A 17,280-nucleotide genomic window follows, 5' to 3' on the forward strand; every position below is an offset into this window, starting at 1 on the left:
TTTATTCCATGTGCGACATTGTTTTAAATATGTCGGTTCTGAGGTCTGTGGCAGCGATGGTAGAGATTCTCGCTTCACAGAGTAAGATATCGATGAGAATGCAAACGTAAAAAGACCGAGCGTAAAGAAAGTCGAAAATAAAATAAAAAAATACGATGCGGAAAATCGTAGAGGACAAATTCAAGAAATTCGATAAAAGATTTATTCTCTTGGGCAATGGACTTTTGTTTCGTTCAACAAGAATCTTCTTAAAGGATAGATACGATTGTTTAATTTTTATTGCAGAACTTTGATTTTTAATCTACAGATAGATAAAAAAAAGTTATTCAACTTGTTCTTAGAAAGAAATAAAAAAAAAAAATAATAGATTAAAAAAATTAAATCGTAAAATTTAAAATGACTTTTTGATATATCGAAGAAAAATCTGTGTAATGTTTGTGGATAGAGATGAGTGAAGATAAATCGAAAGCGCGACAGAAGAAGAAAACGTAGAATAGCTGACGAATGAAGGCACAAATCTCAAACGGTACTTGTCCGATTCTATATATGATGTAGTTGTAGCACTTACTCGTACTTTTATGCTTTTATTCCTTTCTATCTGTTATTTTTTTTTTTTTTTTTATTATTATTATTCTCTTTCGCTCGTGTCCTTCTGCTATGCTCTCTATATATCTCGGGCTGGATATGGAAACGATAAATCTTGGATGTGCACTCTACTCACTTCGACGTTGCGGCAATAGAAAACTAAAAAGAATACGATTCGAAATCACCAGTTGTGCAGCTGCCAAAAATGAAAAATTCATAGAATCATCGAAAGTTATTTTTTTCAAATCACAACAATCTTTCACAATATTTCTTTTTTTCTTTCAATTTTTGTTTACTAAATGACAAATGCATTCTGCGAGAAAACTCGAAAGATGTGTTTTCTTATCATCATTTTTTATTTAGGTTTTTTTTTCTTATTCCCCGAAGAGATTACATTTTGTAGCTGCATTTTTTCTCATTTCGAGGTGTCATACAAAGCAAATGATAAAAAAAATAAATAGATCTGTAGGTTTTGATGATGATGCCCATCGTAAAAGAAATGATATTTCAGTACATTACTTATCTCAATGTCATTACTTTCAGCAAGTATAGTACGACTGTCTAGATACTATGTGGAATCCCATTTTATCCTCAAGATATCAAATGATCCCCAAGACACCTTTGTTTCTGTTCCCTTTATTCATTCGTATCTTCCTTATGTTCAGATGTCTAGTGAATCGGTATTCTCCCACACAAAACATAAGCTCGAGCATATACTTCAGCACATTATATATATGTATATAATAAATGTATGAACCATCACAAATATACACACTCACTTACTCTCTATACATATCAAGACTAGTTATTCCCGGAGTTATAACTATAGACTTACTGCGCTATATTTTATTCATCAGAATTGCCAATGGCGAAATTTTGAATCTCACGGAAATTCTACGCCGATTAAAACTTTCATAAATAAGCTGTAGAAGGTAACTAGCTCTACGTATATTTTCCGGCGTACAAAAACTTTCAAAATAATTTCAAACAGTTTAGTTATTGTTATAAAATAATGAATCACTCATTAAATAGCTCATGCGTAAACTATTGGCCGAAAATATGAGAATTTAGAAATGCAGCAGAATTTTAAAAAAATATGGTAATTAAAATTTAAATATTCAATTCATTGAGATGAACGAAGCATCAACTATCAAATACAAATTATTATTAATTTACCGTTCATTAATTTTAATGAAGACTGGAATTTTTAAATTGGAAGAAATGAATATCTCAAATGAAGATGAAGATCTTTTAAAGAATTATAAATAACAATCTGAATTGTTGGAAAGTTTTATAAAATTTAATTTATATAATATAAAATAATACTGGAGTTTGAAATGGATAAAAATATTCTTGACGGAAATACTCCCCACTGAAAGCTTAGAGCTTCATCTTACCGCGTAACCTGATACCAATCTTCCTCGCTTTCACCTTCATTTAGTCAGAGTTACGAGTTTTTTTTTTTCAATTTAAACTTTTTTTTATCTTTTCTAGCTATTACAAGCTGCACGAAGTATCTCGTGAGGTTTATACATAGAATTACACCGTAATGTGATACCGGAACATAGAGATAAAAGAAAAGCTGACATGCTGAAAGGTATACAAGACCGCTCTCGGAAAAAGCTTCCAGGATACATAAGCTAATACTTCGTGATAAAAAAAAAAAAAATAAAATAAAATAAAATAATAAAGTAGTTGCTTACTAACTTACTTACTTACTTACTCACTTACAAGTAAATAAGCCCAGTAAACAAGGAGTGTAAAAGTGTAACAGCCTATCAGACTTTCAACTGCACACCCTGAGGTAGCGTGCACCTGTCTCGAAACTTGTTTTGCAGACTTTATAAAAACAAACACCGTCCATTACTCTAGACAATATGTCTGAAACTTTCAAGAAAATTGCAAAACTAAAATTGATAACAAAGAAAATTGTTTGTTCATTACGAAAATTTACGGCTCAATAATAGCAAACTAATTTTCAGAAATATTTTTTAATAATTCAATTAGGGATTAATTGTTAATTATTCAATACTTTTGAAAAATGTACAATTACACAGAAAAAAAATATTTAGTGGCTCAAAAAATTGATTCATTATTAATAAGTCAAAAAAACAAAATTTTTCAGGAAACACAAAAAACAATTTTCTAGAAAAACTTGCCATTAAAATAAAAAATAAATAACTGAAGACAATAATGTTAGCGTCTCTGAGAAAGATTCAAATAAGAAAAATTCAATTTAGTAATTGAAACTTAAAAAAATTATTTAAAGTTGATTGACTTATCGGGTTTCTAAACCAAACGGAAAAAAAGTTATAAAATCATTGTTTTTTTTTTATTTTTTTCCACTTAAGTCATTTATTAGACTGATAAAATGAAGTATAAAATATGTATTTGAACTCTGAAACCCAGAAATTACAAAAAAAAATAATTAATTTCAACATTTTAATTAGACATATAACAGTCAAGAATAAAACATTTGAAATTTATTTCCAAAAAAGCGCGAATTTTAAATAAAAAAAAATTATTTCTGTAAAACTAAAACTGCATATGTTTATTTGAGTCATTGAATTATAAGGTTTCTCAATTAAATGAAATTGCTGTCACCCCGTTAATTGTTTTTTAAACGCTGATTTGATGTATAATTTTATTTATTTCTATGGGGGGAGATCCAAAGAACCCAAAAATGCGAAAAACCCAATTTCGAAAAAAACATGACTTATGGGGTATCTCAAATAAACGATTCAAATTGAAAACGAAAATTTTCTTAGGGCGAAAATACTTTTTAAGAGCAAAAAAAAAAAATTATATTTCTGTCCTGAGAAAATTTTTATCTTCAATTCATAATGCAAAATATTTCTTGGCCCAAGAAATCCTTTTTTCCTGAGTATCTAATATATATATTAATTTATTTAAAGTAAAATATTGTATTCAGGTTTAAATATTTAATCACTACAAAAAAGAAGACTCGTTAAATTTATCCAAGCTTTTAAACTTTTAAAGATCAGTAAGCAATTCATTAGTTTATTAATGAGAAAATAATTTTCTTGAATTAAAAATCGAATTGGATGTTGATGTATAATTTTTTTTTATTATTGATGAAAGAAATGGTAAATTTAAATGAATAAAGTGATATTGCTTAACGTTAAAGTGCAGAATAAAAAGAAAGGAAGATAGTAATATCAGTAAAAAGCTTTGTATAAAGAATGCATGTGTGCTTTAAAATTCTCATCGTCGACTGCATGCACTTTTGATAACAACCTATTCCAGGTTTGTGTGTTGTTGGAGCAATTTAAATATTAGCAAGCTCGGGACTTAGCACGCGAGTGTGTCACACCTGTCGCTTGTTGCACTTGACTCTCACTCTCGCGAGTTTTGATTACTTAATTGGCGCTAACGAATGGGACTATTCTCTAGTATATTCATGTATATACATATATACTTATCCATACATATAGAACATATATATTTATGAACATCCGTGAGCGAAAAAAAATGTAAATAAAAACATAAGGGTATTAATGAATAAAAGATTAGAGGGGTCGTGGTGAATGTATTTGTTCATTTATCTTTTTTTCGTTTTACACTTTAATAAGTTTATTATCTTTGTACTTCTCTTTTATCCTAGCTCATGTATTTATATATATTGTACCCGTGACACCCGAGAAAACCTATTTTTCTGCAATGTATAAAGCCAATGTGCGACATGAGAAAATAAAAAATTCAAAGTTTGCCGCCAGGAAAATAAGTATAAGAAAAAAAAAATAATAAATAGTTTATTTCATGATTTACTTTTTTCATTTAAATGATAACTTACTCAGAGTATGCTTCATTTTTTAAGAAAAAAAAGAGGATTTAATAGAAAGGCAGAATCTAGAGGTAATGAATTCCAAGTGTAAATAGCTCGAAGGAACTAGCTCTGAGTGCCAAAGATAAAGTCACCCTTTTCTGGTTCTTTGGTTCTAATTCGTATTCGTTATTTGAGGACTTTTAAACCACCCTCTGTTCTTATTCTCACACTTCTCTATCTACAGATAATGGTAGCAATGGAATAGAAGAAGGAGGTAGAGGTGGATGTGACAGAGCTGGTGGTTTTCACAAGAAAGGGCATTCAGTACAAGCCATTAACCCAGTCTCAACTGCCATCGACCATCAACAGCGACACTTTAAAGCCTCAGCAATTACAAACTCTAGCTTCAGCAGAGTAGCTACTCTTTAGCTAGTAAAATCGTTTTTTCCTCTCGCGCCTTGAGTTTTCATTTGTAACTTTCATTTTATCCTTTTTCATTTCAAAGCTCTTTCATTCCACGTAATGTACAGACGTAGACATAAGTCGTAGTAATATTTATAACTCTACCCTGTTATTACTGGACTATATACGGAGAAAAGTAGAAGCTATTACTTTTTGGAGTTTCTGGCCTAGTAACCTGCCCAGCAGCAGTTGCAGCGGCAGAACTTACATTACGGTAATTTTCTATTCAATGAAAATTATTCAATTCTCTACTACGTCATCATAATAGTTCTAGGTCAGAAACTTAAAAATTAATCTAGTAAAAAAGCCAAAAGCTCTTGACATAAATAATTTTTTATTGTAGACGGGAAAAAGTTATTTAATTTAATAAATTATTTTTATGTGAAATTGAAAAATTAAAATTTGATATCTTTCTATAAGAATTTTATTGTTAGAGACACCGCTCGAGTTATGGATTAAATGCATGAAAGCAATCGACCGGTGGAGTAAGAAAAGGAATCAAATAAATGTCCGGGAGAATTCGAGTCTCAGATTTTGTTGAATTGGGATCAGCAGCGTCATTTCTACGTCTAATGGCTTACGATCGGGTCGAAGAGCTTTCCTCCCCCAATCGTTCCTTTCTTTATCCGTTCCTCTTTCTGAGCGCTAATTGAGAAAGCTCCCCGTGGTGAACAACGGGAGATTGGATTTTTGTATGGGGGGAAAAGCGAATTGGTACTTAGGGTTCTAGGAAATCCGCAAAAATTGTCTCCATTCACTGTAAGACCAATGAAAACCACTTCTATTATTCCCACAGTAAGTTATTATTACTTTTATTATTGTTATCAATGTTATATATACCAACAACTATATCTACTGCTACAAGCTAGTAGACACCGTAGTAAAATAGACTCAATTTGTAAGGGATAAAAGAATTTAGTTTATAAATAACGTTGGAAAGAATCTACAGCTGCTGAGATACAAAATCTCATCTGTCTCGTCAGCGGAAATGCTACTTATTTTACGCTTGCTATTTTTTTCTTTGCTATCTCAATACACTCTGCTGGAAAATTATGAAAAATTACACTACTATTCTATTCAAGATATGACGGATAAATTCCTCAAGTTGAATGCCAAGTACTCGGGGTAGTAAAAAAAAAGAATAGGATAAAATAAAATAAAAGAAACTTCTACCTTTTACACTTGACAGTAAGTAATTTCTCTATATTCTCATTTTCTCATCCAAGCAAAGTCATTCTTTTCTATTTCTCTTGTCGGCTTAGTGATCCACCTTTTTTAACCCACTTTGCATCCCTCCTTTACTTCACTTGTCTCTTTTTTGTCGCACTACCACTACTGCTATACTGTTACTACCACAACTACTATTACTATTACTACTATCACTACTTTATCCTCTAGGCTATTGCGATCGTTCCCGGACACGGTACTAAACGAAACTAAATTTAAATTTCTCGTAAAGACAAGGGACTAGTGAATTGCTTCTCGAACAAACGAGTCGTGAACCCTGGGACACGAGCAAGTGCGAAATAAAAATAACAAAAAGCAGGTAAAGATAAAAAAAAAAAAAAGACGTAGTATAAAAATAAAATAAAATAAAAGGGTAAAATTTGTTCGTAGACATGGGCGGAAGTCTCTCCTTGCCCTGGCAATATAACGCTTTGCAATGGCCGAAGCAAAAAAAAGTAACTGTAAAAACGTCGCGGACATCGCGATAAATGGTATTTTTCTAGCCATTCACTTGGGTTTGCCAACAACGACGAATATCCTACCAAATAGTGTTGTGATATAGTCGTACAATGAAATCGACGGCAAATGATTATAGTGTTTTTCTTTTTGGATGTGTATTTATATAAACGTAAGTGCAGATACAGATATACAGATAGCAAATATGAGCAGTGAAATGTTTTGGCTAAACGTTGGACGAACAGTTTCCTTTTACGATCGAGTCTCCTGGAGTTTCCGGACGATACAAGCAGCCCAACAATCGTGAAACGACGACCTTTTGTTCATCTCCCGTAGCAATGTATGCAGACACGTATGTGCTCACGTGAATCGTGAGACGCATTTTGTATTACTCCTACAAACATTTGAATATTATGCAAATTATTTCGTGCATCGTTTCAAAGTGCATACATTAGTGAACGACCACGATGACAACCACTATCACTACGGCCACATCAATGACTCAGAGCCAAATATTTAATAAAGATTACATGTTTCTCTAACTGATTTAGTTATAAACTTATTGTTAATTCTTTATATTATATTTTACTACTATTTTGTTGAAATAATATTCAATCGGTTGTTAAAACCAAATGATTACCAAAGTTTAAGTTTAAGATTCTGTGCAATTTTATCCGCAATGTTATGAGAATTGTGGAAATATTGATACTCTCAGATAAGTTTCCATAACGATTCATTAAAGCGGGATCAAGAAAAAAAAAAAAACGAAAACACTGAAGGATCTATGAATATAATATTTCAGGATCAGACGGTCGGATGGTTTCCGATACTATTGCAATAAGGCGAGCACACAAAATGCCGGGTAAATACAATGAAAACTAAAGATATATTGTGTGTTCGTTGTAACTTCTATTGTCTTGCAATTTCCTCGACGTTTCCGTTTTCAACTGCGCGCAGTAGAGCAAGTGGAAACAGAAATACAAGTATCGCTATCCGCTCTACTAGAAGAATTTCTTCAAAGACTACGCGAAATTATTTTACAGAATAACCTAAATTAACGTTTTGGTTGAATAATGGCTTCATCTTCTTCCATCCCAACTACCTACACCACTACCACTGCAACTGTCATCACTAGTGTCAAGGGGAGTCTTAATAATTCTTGGCAATTAACTTCGTTGATTGCACAACCACCAAAATGAATTCCCGTCTTTCTAACAGCTCACTTGCTTACTTACGCACACGAATGCTTCCATCCAACGTCACCAATAGCAAAGGATGTAGAATCCTCAGAGAGTCTGAGAGAGAAATTATGCCGCAGCTTCAACTCCCGGTCATACATTTTACAGCACACCGTGTCCAGAATTTCCAGCCGGGCAATTATTATTAAATGAAAAGCGGCCAAGAGAAAATTCAACTGCTAGCAATTTTGTGTAAAATTGGCATTTTTGTTCTGGAGGTTCCCTACAGGGATCTGGTAAAATTGCTTGATATCAAACCACTGTTTGGGGACAGACTTCTCGGTAAAGTAAAAACGAATGAGCATTAGTATTAGTAGAAAAATATGATATACAAAATATAAAAGCTCTAGGTAAATACTGTAAAAAGAAAAGACTAAAAAAACTTGTAACTCTGTTGAGTCTCTGTATATGATGATGTAGGAGTATACGCGTGCGCACACCCCCTTGTCGAGTTCGAGAGTAAAAGCGACGGCTGGTGGCCGTTGCTGCTGGTACTGAGGCTGATGCGAATAGTGGTATTGGTGGTGGGTGGCGAGGGAGGCTAAAAGATAGGGGAAGAAAATACCCCACCGTGGTAGTAGGGGTGTAGCTGGCAGCACACAGTCTAGCCAAGTCAGTTGAGAGAGCGACTCCTTCGCCGCAGTAACTACTAGAGTTAGTTAATCTATTACTTTAGTCGGGTTTTATACTCCGTACGAGGACTAACCGGTTCTAAATACTGTATTGAATTTTCGACATTCTATTGAATTTCGTACAATCGGAGGTGCGTATGTTCGCGTGGACGTGGTGTAGATCGGTAATGATGTCGAGTGCTTGGATAAAACGGATCAAGGTTGATACCAGAAGAGTTCATACACGCGGTAACAGTGGAACGTGAAGGATACCAAGGGCATGCTGGTGTCCGTAACTATGTGGCTATTGACACTTGTGTTCGCCTTTACGGCGAGCATTTCTGCTTGCACAGGACCCGGCGAGTGTCCTCTTTTAAACAATAATACAGCTACAACAACGTCAAAAGCATTGACATCAACGACAACAGCTACAGCTACAGCAACAATATCAGCAGAATGGCGAAACACCTCAGGGGTTTTCGATCAAATCGAGTGCTTAGATAGGCTGATGGTACTAAGTCTGCCTAGCTGTGAGTGTCACGGAGTATTGAGAAACACTACCAGTGCTGCTACTGCTACTACTACTACTGATATGGCCCTAGAGGTCGAGTGTTATGAGGGTGTCCCGTTAATTGAGACATTGCCGCGTGATATACAGAAATTAGCGATTTATGGAGCTGATGAGTACCAAATAACAAGTATGCTTGATGAATTAGATAATTCTTCATTAACGTGTTTTTATGAACTTGCTATTACGAATAGTTCATTTCCTGTAAACATAACATGGGAATTGAATACGAGACTTACGGTATTAAACATTTCCGATAATAATATTGTCGATCTGAGTGATGTGGTTATAGGAAATAAAAGTGAGTTGAGAGTGCTAGACTTAGCGAGTAATCGATTGAGTGAATTGCCGAGTGAAGCTTTTAGGACGCTTACTGGTCTAGTGCGTTTAAGTTTACGGGACAATGAAATTGAGGGAGTGGATGAACGTGCTTTTGTGGGTCTCGCTGCACTTGAGTATCTCGATATATCGGACAACAGATTGGTATTACTACCAGATGACACACTAACGAATTTAGCTTCACTCCAGACATTAAATTTGAGTGGGAATCAATTAAAAATTTTGGGCGCACGGTGGTTTGAGGCGCTTGGACGACTACGTGAGCTTGATGTATCACGAAATGGTCTTACAAAAGCTGCATCCGGAGTACTTCAGCCTCTACCAGGTTTGTCGGTTCTGAGATTGGCAGAAAATCCATTAATGGAACGTGATGTCTCACTGCTATTAGGAACTGGACGTTTAGAGACCGTTGATGCATCGCGTACTGGACTAGTACGTGTACCAGCAACACTAACTCGATCAGTAAGAGCACTACGTTTAGCTGGTAACAAACTCACGTGTATACGCGACGGTGATTTCGATGGTTATCCATTGCTTAAAATGTTAGACCTGTCGGATAATTTATTGTTCGAAATCGAGGAAGACTCACTAGGTCGTTTAGAGACACTAGAGAAGCTAGATTTATCAGGAAATAAATTGGAAATAGTGCCACGAAGTTTACCAACGAGTTTGATGATACTAAATCTACGTGGTAACGGCATCAAAACACTGACCAGCGAAGACCTCCAGGGTATAGACAATCTCCAGTGTCTTTTGATAAATGACAACAGTATTGTGACAATCGATGAGGGTGCACTGAGCCAGCTGTTATTTCTCACAAAACTTGACATATCTAACAATCCCATCAAGCAGCTTCCGGCAAACACACTTGCCGGTCCAGCACGTTTAAGCGAGCTACGCATGTCAGGTTTGACTTCACTTGAGTGGGAGAATGAGGAGCACGGTGACATGGCATTTCCGGTTCCTACACCCGAGATGCTCGTTACTCTCGACGTGTCACACAGCCCAGCTTTAGCAGCTCAGCTTTTAACAGACAATGCGGCATTGTCCGCATGCAAAAGTTTAATGCTATTAAATCTCATCAACACCAACATCACCACACTGAGATCAGATCTTATTTATCTATTCCCGCAATTAAATACTCTCGGATTAGCGGACAATGATTGGAATTGTACGGCAGATTTACTGTGGCTTGGCGAGTGGATACGACAGCACGGAGAGATAACGCCCCCAGCAAGATGCAGTAACTATTCAGACGGTAATTTTGCAAATCTACTGTTGGTCGAATTGCCACCACCACCCACCACTACAACGATTGCATTACCCGTGACCACAACTGCGGACACAACCAGCGATATCTCATATCGGAGCTTTAGGATTGAGAAATACCCAGAACTACTCCAACTACTCACAGTGCCAACAAATGCGTCTTCCAGCCCGAGTAATATCAGTCGTACTGAATCGACGCTCGAAAATACCAGCGTGCTTGATGAAATTCCATCTACCAAACTTTATGAGGATGCTACCGCATCAACGGTCAAATTAAACGACACTAAATTCAACGGAATTTATACGACTTCTTACCCAACCAACAAACTTGATATTAATAATAATAGTAAAGCCATTAATAATATTAGTAATGATAAGATCCATTCTAGTAACATTAATAATAATAATAATAATAATAATAATAATAATAACGATAATGATAACAATAACAATAATAATAAGAATAATAATAAAAATAATGATAATTATAGTAACAACTATTATAATAACAGTAATAATAAGAATAATAATAACGATAAGTATAAAAGTAATAATAGTAAAAATGTTATCATTAATAATAACAACAGTAAGCAAATTTTTAAGCCAAAGAAAAAAAATCAGTCGATTGTGGTTAATGAGAGAATTCGTCTCGAGGACAAAGCAAAGAAAGCTAACCGAGCGGGTAATCGAAAAGCAAGTGAACAAGAACTTATTGGTAGCGAACGCGAGAGATCTAAAGAAATTCTGGACAACCGAGTGAATTCAGTGGAACGAGAGGTCGAAAAAATTTCCGATCCAAAGAGTCATTCTGAAAATATAAATAAACAAGTGACCGATGGAATTCACAGTACGGAACATTCGGTAACACTGACGGTAGAGAGAAAATTGATAAAAGACGGTCAAAATTTAGGAATTGCTCATGATATTGCTAATACAATCGCCGAAGAATTGAATAGCCGCGGGGCAGATGCAGATGAGAAACCGGCGACTGGCATCGCAACACATCCCGGAATGCTGGTGTTGATTGGTGCTGTCATTGGGGCAGCAGCTGCACTGACGGTCGTTCTCTCAAGACGAGCCACGATACGGCGAAGAGACAGGTATCATAGACACGAAAACATTGAAGTACACACTCTGACGCCTACGACAGAACTTTGGTGAACAATGACACCATCCTCTATTTTCTTGCTCACTCACTCACTCACTTACTCACTACTTGGTCGACGACAACCTATAAGACGACTACTTCACTCTCTTACTTGGACAGTGAAACTTTGAATTAGATGCAGAATCTAAAAGAACAGGACCAAGGTCCATGACAGGAACAACAACTACAAGAACAACACGAACAACAACAAACTGTACAGAAGTTTATGTCGTGAGAGAAATGAAGAGGAAAGTTTGCGCATTAATTTTATATAAAGGACTGGGAGATAAGATAGTGTGTCTTGTGAATTTTTTATTTATTAATATTTTGTTGTTGTTGTAATTGTTTGTTTTTTTATGTTGAACGATAAATAACGAGTTGTAGAATAGTGTTTGTACCTTTAGAATTATCGTATGATAATCATGTGATCAAGTGATGAAATGTAAGCTAATGATAATAAATTAATGAGAGGACGATTAAATAATTGCGATTATTTGCGTACCGACATTCCAGATAATTGATATCCAATTAAACAACAACAGTGACAATAAACAGAAATAATAAAACAAAAGTAATAAATAAATAAATACGAGATACTTCTTGTGACGGGATTTAATTTATCGTGTTTGAGACGATAAATTATAAAATTAGAATGAAGAAAAGAAAAAAACCGGTGAAAGAGATAGGTAGAGCGAGATAAACGTAATGATAATAATAATAATGATAATATAAAAAAGAAGTGTGAGAGACGGTAAGATGCGACAATGTCGCTCTAGTACGCGACAGGCAAATTAGCCGACGTGAAGCGCGAGATTCAAGGTGAAAGAAAATAATAATAATAATAATAATAATAGTAATAATGATGAGAAAAATAAATATAAAAAAATTGCCAGTGTACAAAATCGAGGAACGAAAAAACTCATTACTCGGGTAAAAAAAAAAAAGGGAATGAAATTTTCGCAGTGTGCCTCGAACAAAACTCGGCCATTTAAACGGTGCGCAGAATCCAAGAGTATAATATAGAGAGAGGAAGCTTCTTGTGTAATTTCAGAGACTCATGAGATTGATTAAAGAGATAAAACTAAATGAAATTATAAAAAAATAAATTAAAATATAAAAATAATAATTTAAGATAAATAAGTAAAATGATAATAAACAATAAAGAGGTTAGATATTATCTTTCGTAAAATAACCAGTGTCAAAATAAAAAACTAAGATAATAAAAATGTTGTACAAAGATACATTAATAATTGTTTTTTATTTCTCTGATCCTTAGTTTTGTTGAAAAAAAGATTTAATTAAAATTATAAATTTATGATGAAAAAAAAATAATAATTAATAGAGCGTAATAATTTTTATTGGTACTCGGAGTCATTAAGACTGACTAATAACTTGTACCACTACTTGCTTTAATCTTAAAAAATTCTTTCTCGTGATTTTAATCCCGTGATAGCTCTATTAATTTTTTTTTTTTTTATAGTCATAAATTTTGAGATGAAATTAATTTGCAAAACAAATAGTAAAATAATTAAATCAAAAGTACTTTAATTTTTGAAAGATTTAATTAAATTAGTTTTAGTTTTATTTGAGTTAAAACAATATTACGTAACCGAGCACTCAGCTTTGGGCGGACGGAAAATAATTTCAGTACAATGTCAGATCTATTATACTCTAGCCTGACAATGCTTGTTAATTAATTTAAACATTTTTATGATAATAACTAAATTACAATGAAAATATGCGGAGATTGAAGAATTTTAATACTTAATCTAGACAGTGGTTGGGTATATTAACTGAATAATAACATTGAAAAAGTTTTTCTTTGCATGAATTTTCAGCTTTATAAATTCTTTAAAAGTTCTGGATCATAGGATTGTGCAGAGGTCAACAGATAAGCTGGGGAAAAAGTATGAGAAAGCTAAATATAGTTGAATAAAACCAAAGACGAGAAGAAGTCGAGAACTACAGCATCAGTAAGTATAGACGAGTTGGAAGAAAGGCCGGGGGGAAATCTTAACTCTTCAAGCTAAAGCTGTATCTGTTCCATTTATAAAAATGTCTTCGTATATCCCGAGTCAACACTTCTCATAAATATATCTACGAAAATCCTAGAGTTAACCTTTTATCGTTCGAATAAACTTTATTACTTGAGTATTACAAAATATGTATGTTCATTATTGTCCTTTTATACTGTGATACTTTCATAAGAAATTATACAGGTTATTTGTTTGTCGCTAGATATATACGAAATTCGGTTGAAGTAAATTCAAAAATTTATTTAAACACCCGGGTCAAAATATCTAGCCTCAATCCAGCCTCACTGAGTAACGAAAGCATTTTGAGCCTCAAATGATGTTCAAAAAGCTTCAATAAGCCTCAAATGATTCTCAAAAATCCTCCGGAAGCCTCGATGAGCCTCAAATGAACCTACTACTCGACTATGTAATTTAAATTCGATTAGTATTATTTGAGGCTCATTGATGCTTTTTGAACATAATTTGAGGCTCAAAATGCTTTTTTTACTTAGTAAGGCAGGATTGAGTCTTACTTGGGTTCGATGAGGCTACTCTCTTAAAATGAATCAGTGAAAAAACCTACAAATCAGTGAATATTCACTGCGAATCAGTCCCAAGCATATCACTAGGGACAAGATTTTTGCCTTATTTTTGAAATGAGTAGTTCAAGTTTTTGATATTACGGGGAAAATATCGGTATTAGTAGAAAAGTTTTCAAACAAAAGTTGTAGGAAATTCAATTTTATTAAAAAAAAGTCTCTCATGATTTTTTTATACGATCAATATTTTCACCATAATTTAAAAATCAAGATTCATAATGAATGATTCAAAATTTGAGGAATTATGAAAATCATAATTTTGAAATTACAGCTTTCTTATTAGTCCTAAAAAAAAATTATAAGAGACATTTTTTTTAGAAAATTAAATTTCCTACAACTTTTGTTTGAAAAATTTTTTAATAAGACCAATATTTTCCCCGTAATATCAAAAATTTCACTCCACTAATTATTAATTATTTTTAAATTAACGCAAAAATCCTGGTCCTATATATCACTGATTCAATTAGTGATATACTTGGGACTATTTGTGCAGTGAATATTCACTGATTTGTAGGTTTTTTCGCTGATTCATTTTAAGAGAGTAGATTGAGGCTAAATACTTTGACCCGGGCAGTAAAATGAAATTAGAATTAAGTATAATATGTTTTTCATTTAAAATCTTAATGTTTATTGAATGAATGCTTGGAATAAAGAAAATAAACTTATGAACGATTGGTTTTATTTTTCGTTCATTAAAGCAATTGATGGAAAAAAATTTTGAAAAACATTCACGTAGTTCATTTTACGAAACAAAAGCTCGAGCATCCATGAAAAGAAACATCTACTGCTCTCTCCAGTTCCTTATTTACGTTTCAACTCAGTGCCATCGGCTCTAGAATAAACAATGCTGTCAGACTTAAAAGAGATAGCAGCAATGCAGAAATAAAAAAAAGTAGCAAACAGGATAAAATAAACGACGAAGAATCTGAGTGAGCGAGTCGATCAGGTAAGTCAAAAGATAGCAACAAAGAAATAGAAAACACGATAACGTATTTCCTCGCGGATAAAAATAATACGGAAACGAGAGCAGGTTCGATCTTACAGTAAACGTAGAGTTTGACGGTGGACGTGGATATAATTTGAAAAAACTAAAAAACCTCGGTTGTCACGATAATTTTGGGTACATATATGATAAAATCGATCGGGAGTAGAATAAGGTTTCATTGTCTTTTTGCAAACGAGAACGAAATTGTGAAAGAAAGAGAATGAATGAGAGACCTTTGAACATTCGGGGAAAAGCTCCAGCAGACACATACCCGCAGAGACGAATAAAGCGCCAGTGATGGTACCACAGTCCAGCAGTGGCAGTAGCTCTCGTATAAGCCCGCTGTCGTGTCTTTGGCACACGGATATCGTGCCCGTCTCTTGCCAGCGTCCAACGAGGGGCTTAACTTCTTTCAACGTCTCTTTTTATTTTATTGAACGTTTTTTTTATTTGAAAATAAAATAAAATGGTATAGTCGAAAAAGAAAAATGAACAAGGAAAAATATGATATGAAATTTAGAGAAAAAAATTTAAAGTCGAAAAAAAATTAAGCTTTGCCCCGTTCGTTTTCATCCACTTGAATAAAATGCGATCAAATAAGTGTATTTTTGAGTAAAAAAGCACTAAATGTATGTGAAGCCTTTTTTCGGAATACCCGATTGGCTAAAAACTAAAGGTAGCATAAGAATATACACAAATTGAACAATAATATAGGGGAGGGAGGGGCAAAAGGGTGTACTTAAGGAAATACAAAGTTTTCGAGGACTCAAATACACTAAATTTTTTTTTTTTTTTTTAATGATATTCAAAGCAGATAGAAAAAATTTTCAGTTAGCGTTAAAAAAATAATTTTTTTACTTTTGTGGGCAAAATGGAGTACCCCCTAAAAGAGGTAAAAAAGAAAAAAAATTTTTGGATTTTAAATAAATTTGATTAAGTAAAATTTTTTTGTAAGTAATTTACATGAAGAAAAATTATATTTTACATAATTATTGGATTCAAAAGAAGAAAAAAAAATGTTAATAGTTTTTATCATAAAACAAGTCATTAATATTTTTTAACTGACAATTGATTTTTGAAAAAGTTTAACAAAAAAAAATTTAAACAACGCTCAATTAAATTTAAAAAAGTGATTTCGGAATGTTTAAAAACCATCTAAAATATAAAATTTTTTTTTGTAAAATTTTGGGGATACCCCGTTTTGCCTACCCTACCCCTATTACCCCCTCCCCTTCCCCTGAATTAAAATAAAAAGATAAAAAGCGACGGGCGCTTATTTGCGCGCGAAACATGATTCTAGTATGATATAAAAATATATTTATCGGAAATACAATAGGATAATGTTTATTGCATTAACTTTTTAAAATGGATTTTATATAATTACCTATTAGTTGTTTTCCATGTAATTTTATCATGATATTAATGAAATATATATCCGTTACAATTATGATAAATAATAATAATTTTAATTGACATTTGAATAAACAAATTTGTGTTTATTAAAATGAGACCTTTGTATTATTGATGAAATATCAAATTCTACTTCATTATACTTAAATATGTAGATTTATTCAAATAGCATGGGTTTGGCAGCATATTAATAAACATTAAATAGGTTAATGCAATTATTTGTTTAAAGTTTTGGATGTTAATATAAAATGTTAAAGGTCACGGAACAATTAATATCAAAATATTTAAATTGTTGAAGTATACAAAATTACAAACGCAAATATTCGTCACAAATGTAAAGCTTGTGATTAAATAAATTTGGTGATATTTGTGTACTTGAATTATTTACACAATCAATAAAATTAATTACGAAGTTTATTTTTGTGCCATTCGAGGTGAAATATTTTTTAAATCAAATATTGTTTACAAATAGAATAATAAATATATATATATTTTTTTATTTATACAATGGTGATGTGATGAGTGACTGTGATTTGGTATACCATTTTTAATTTCATTGTTACGTACGCGATCAAAAGATAT

The 17,280-nt window shown here is 33.0% G+C and overlaps 2 protein-coding genes across 3 annotated transcripts in view; one reads left to right on the plus strand and one right to left on the minus strand.

Moving 5' to 3' along the window:
• The window catches only part of LOC130668461 (protein timeless homolog), a 107,613-nt gene that overhangs the window by 64,264 nt on the left and 26,069 nt on the right, over positions 1-17,280 (minus strand). The gene's annotated exons all lie outside the window — the stretch shown is intronic.
• LOC130668463 (uncharacterized) lies at positions 8,344-12,243 on the plus strand. The gene has a single exon (XM_057470767.1). The coding sequence runs from the start codon at positions 8,647-8,649 to the stop codon at positions 11,701-11,703; it is 3,057 nt and encodes a 1,018-aa protein (XP_057326750.1). The 5' UTR covers positions 8,344-8,646; the 3' UTR covers positions 11,704-12,243.

This window comes from Microplitis mediator, chromosome 5 (assembly GCF_029852145.1).
Source record: "Microplitis mediator isolate UGA2020A chromosome 5, iyMicMedi2.1, whole genome shotgun sequence".
Lineage (NCBI taxonomy): Eukaryota > Metazoa > Arthropoda > Insecta > Hymenoptera > Braconidae > Microplitis > Microplitis mediator.

What these genes read in the sequence shown, in the direction of transcription:
- LOC130668463 (XM_057470767.1), top strand. Translation starts at nt 8,647, where the DNA reads ATGCTGGTGTCCGTAACTATGTGGCTATTGACACTTGTGTTCGCCTTT.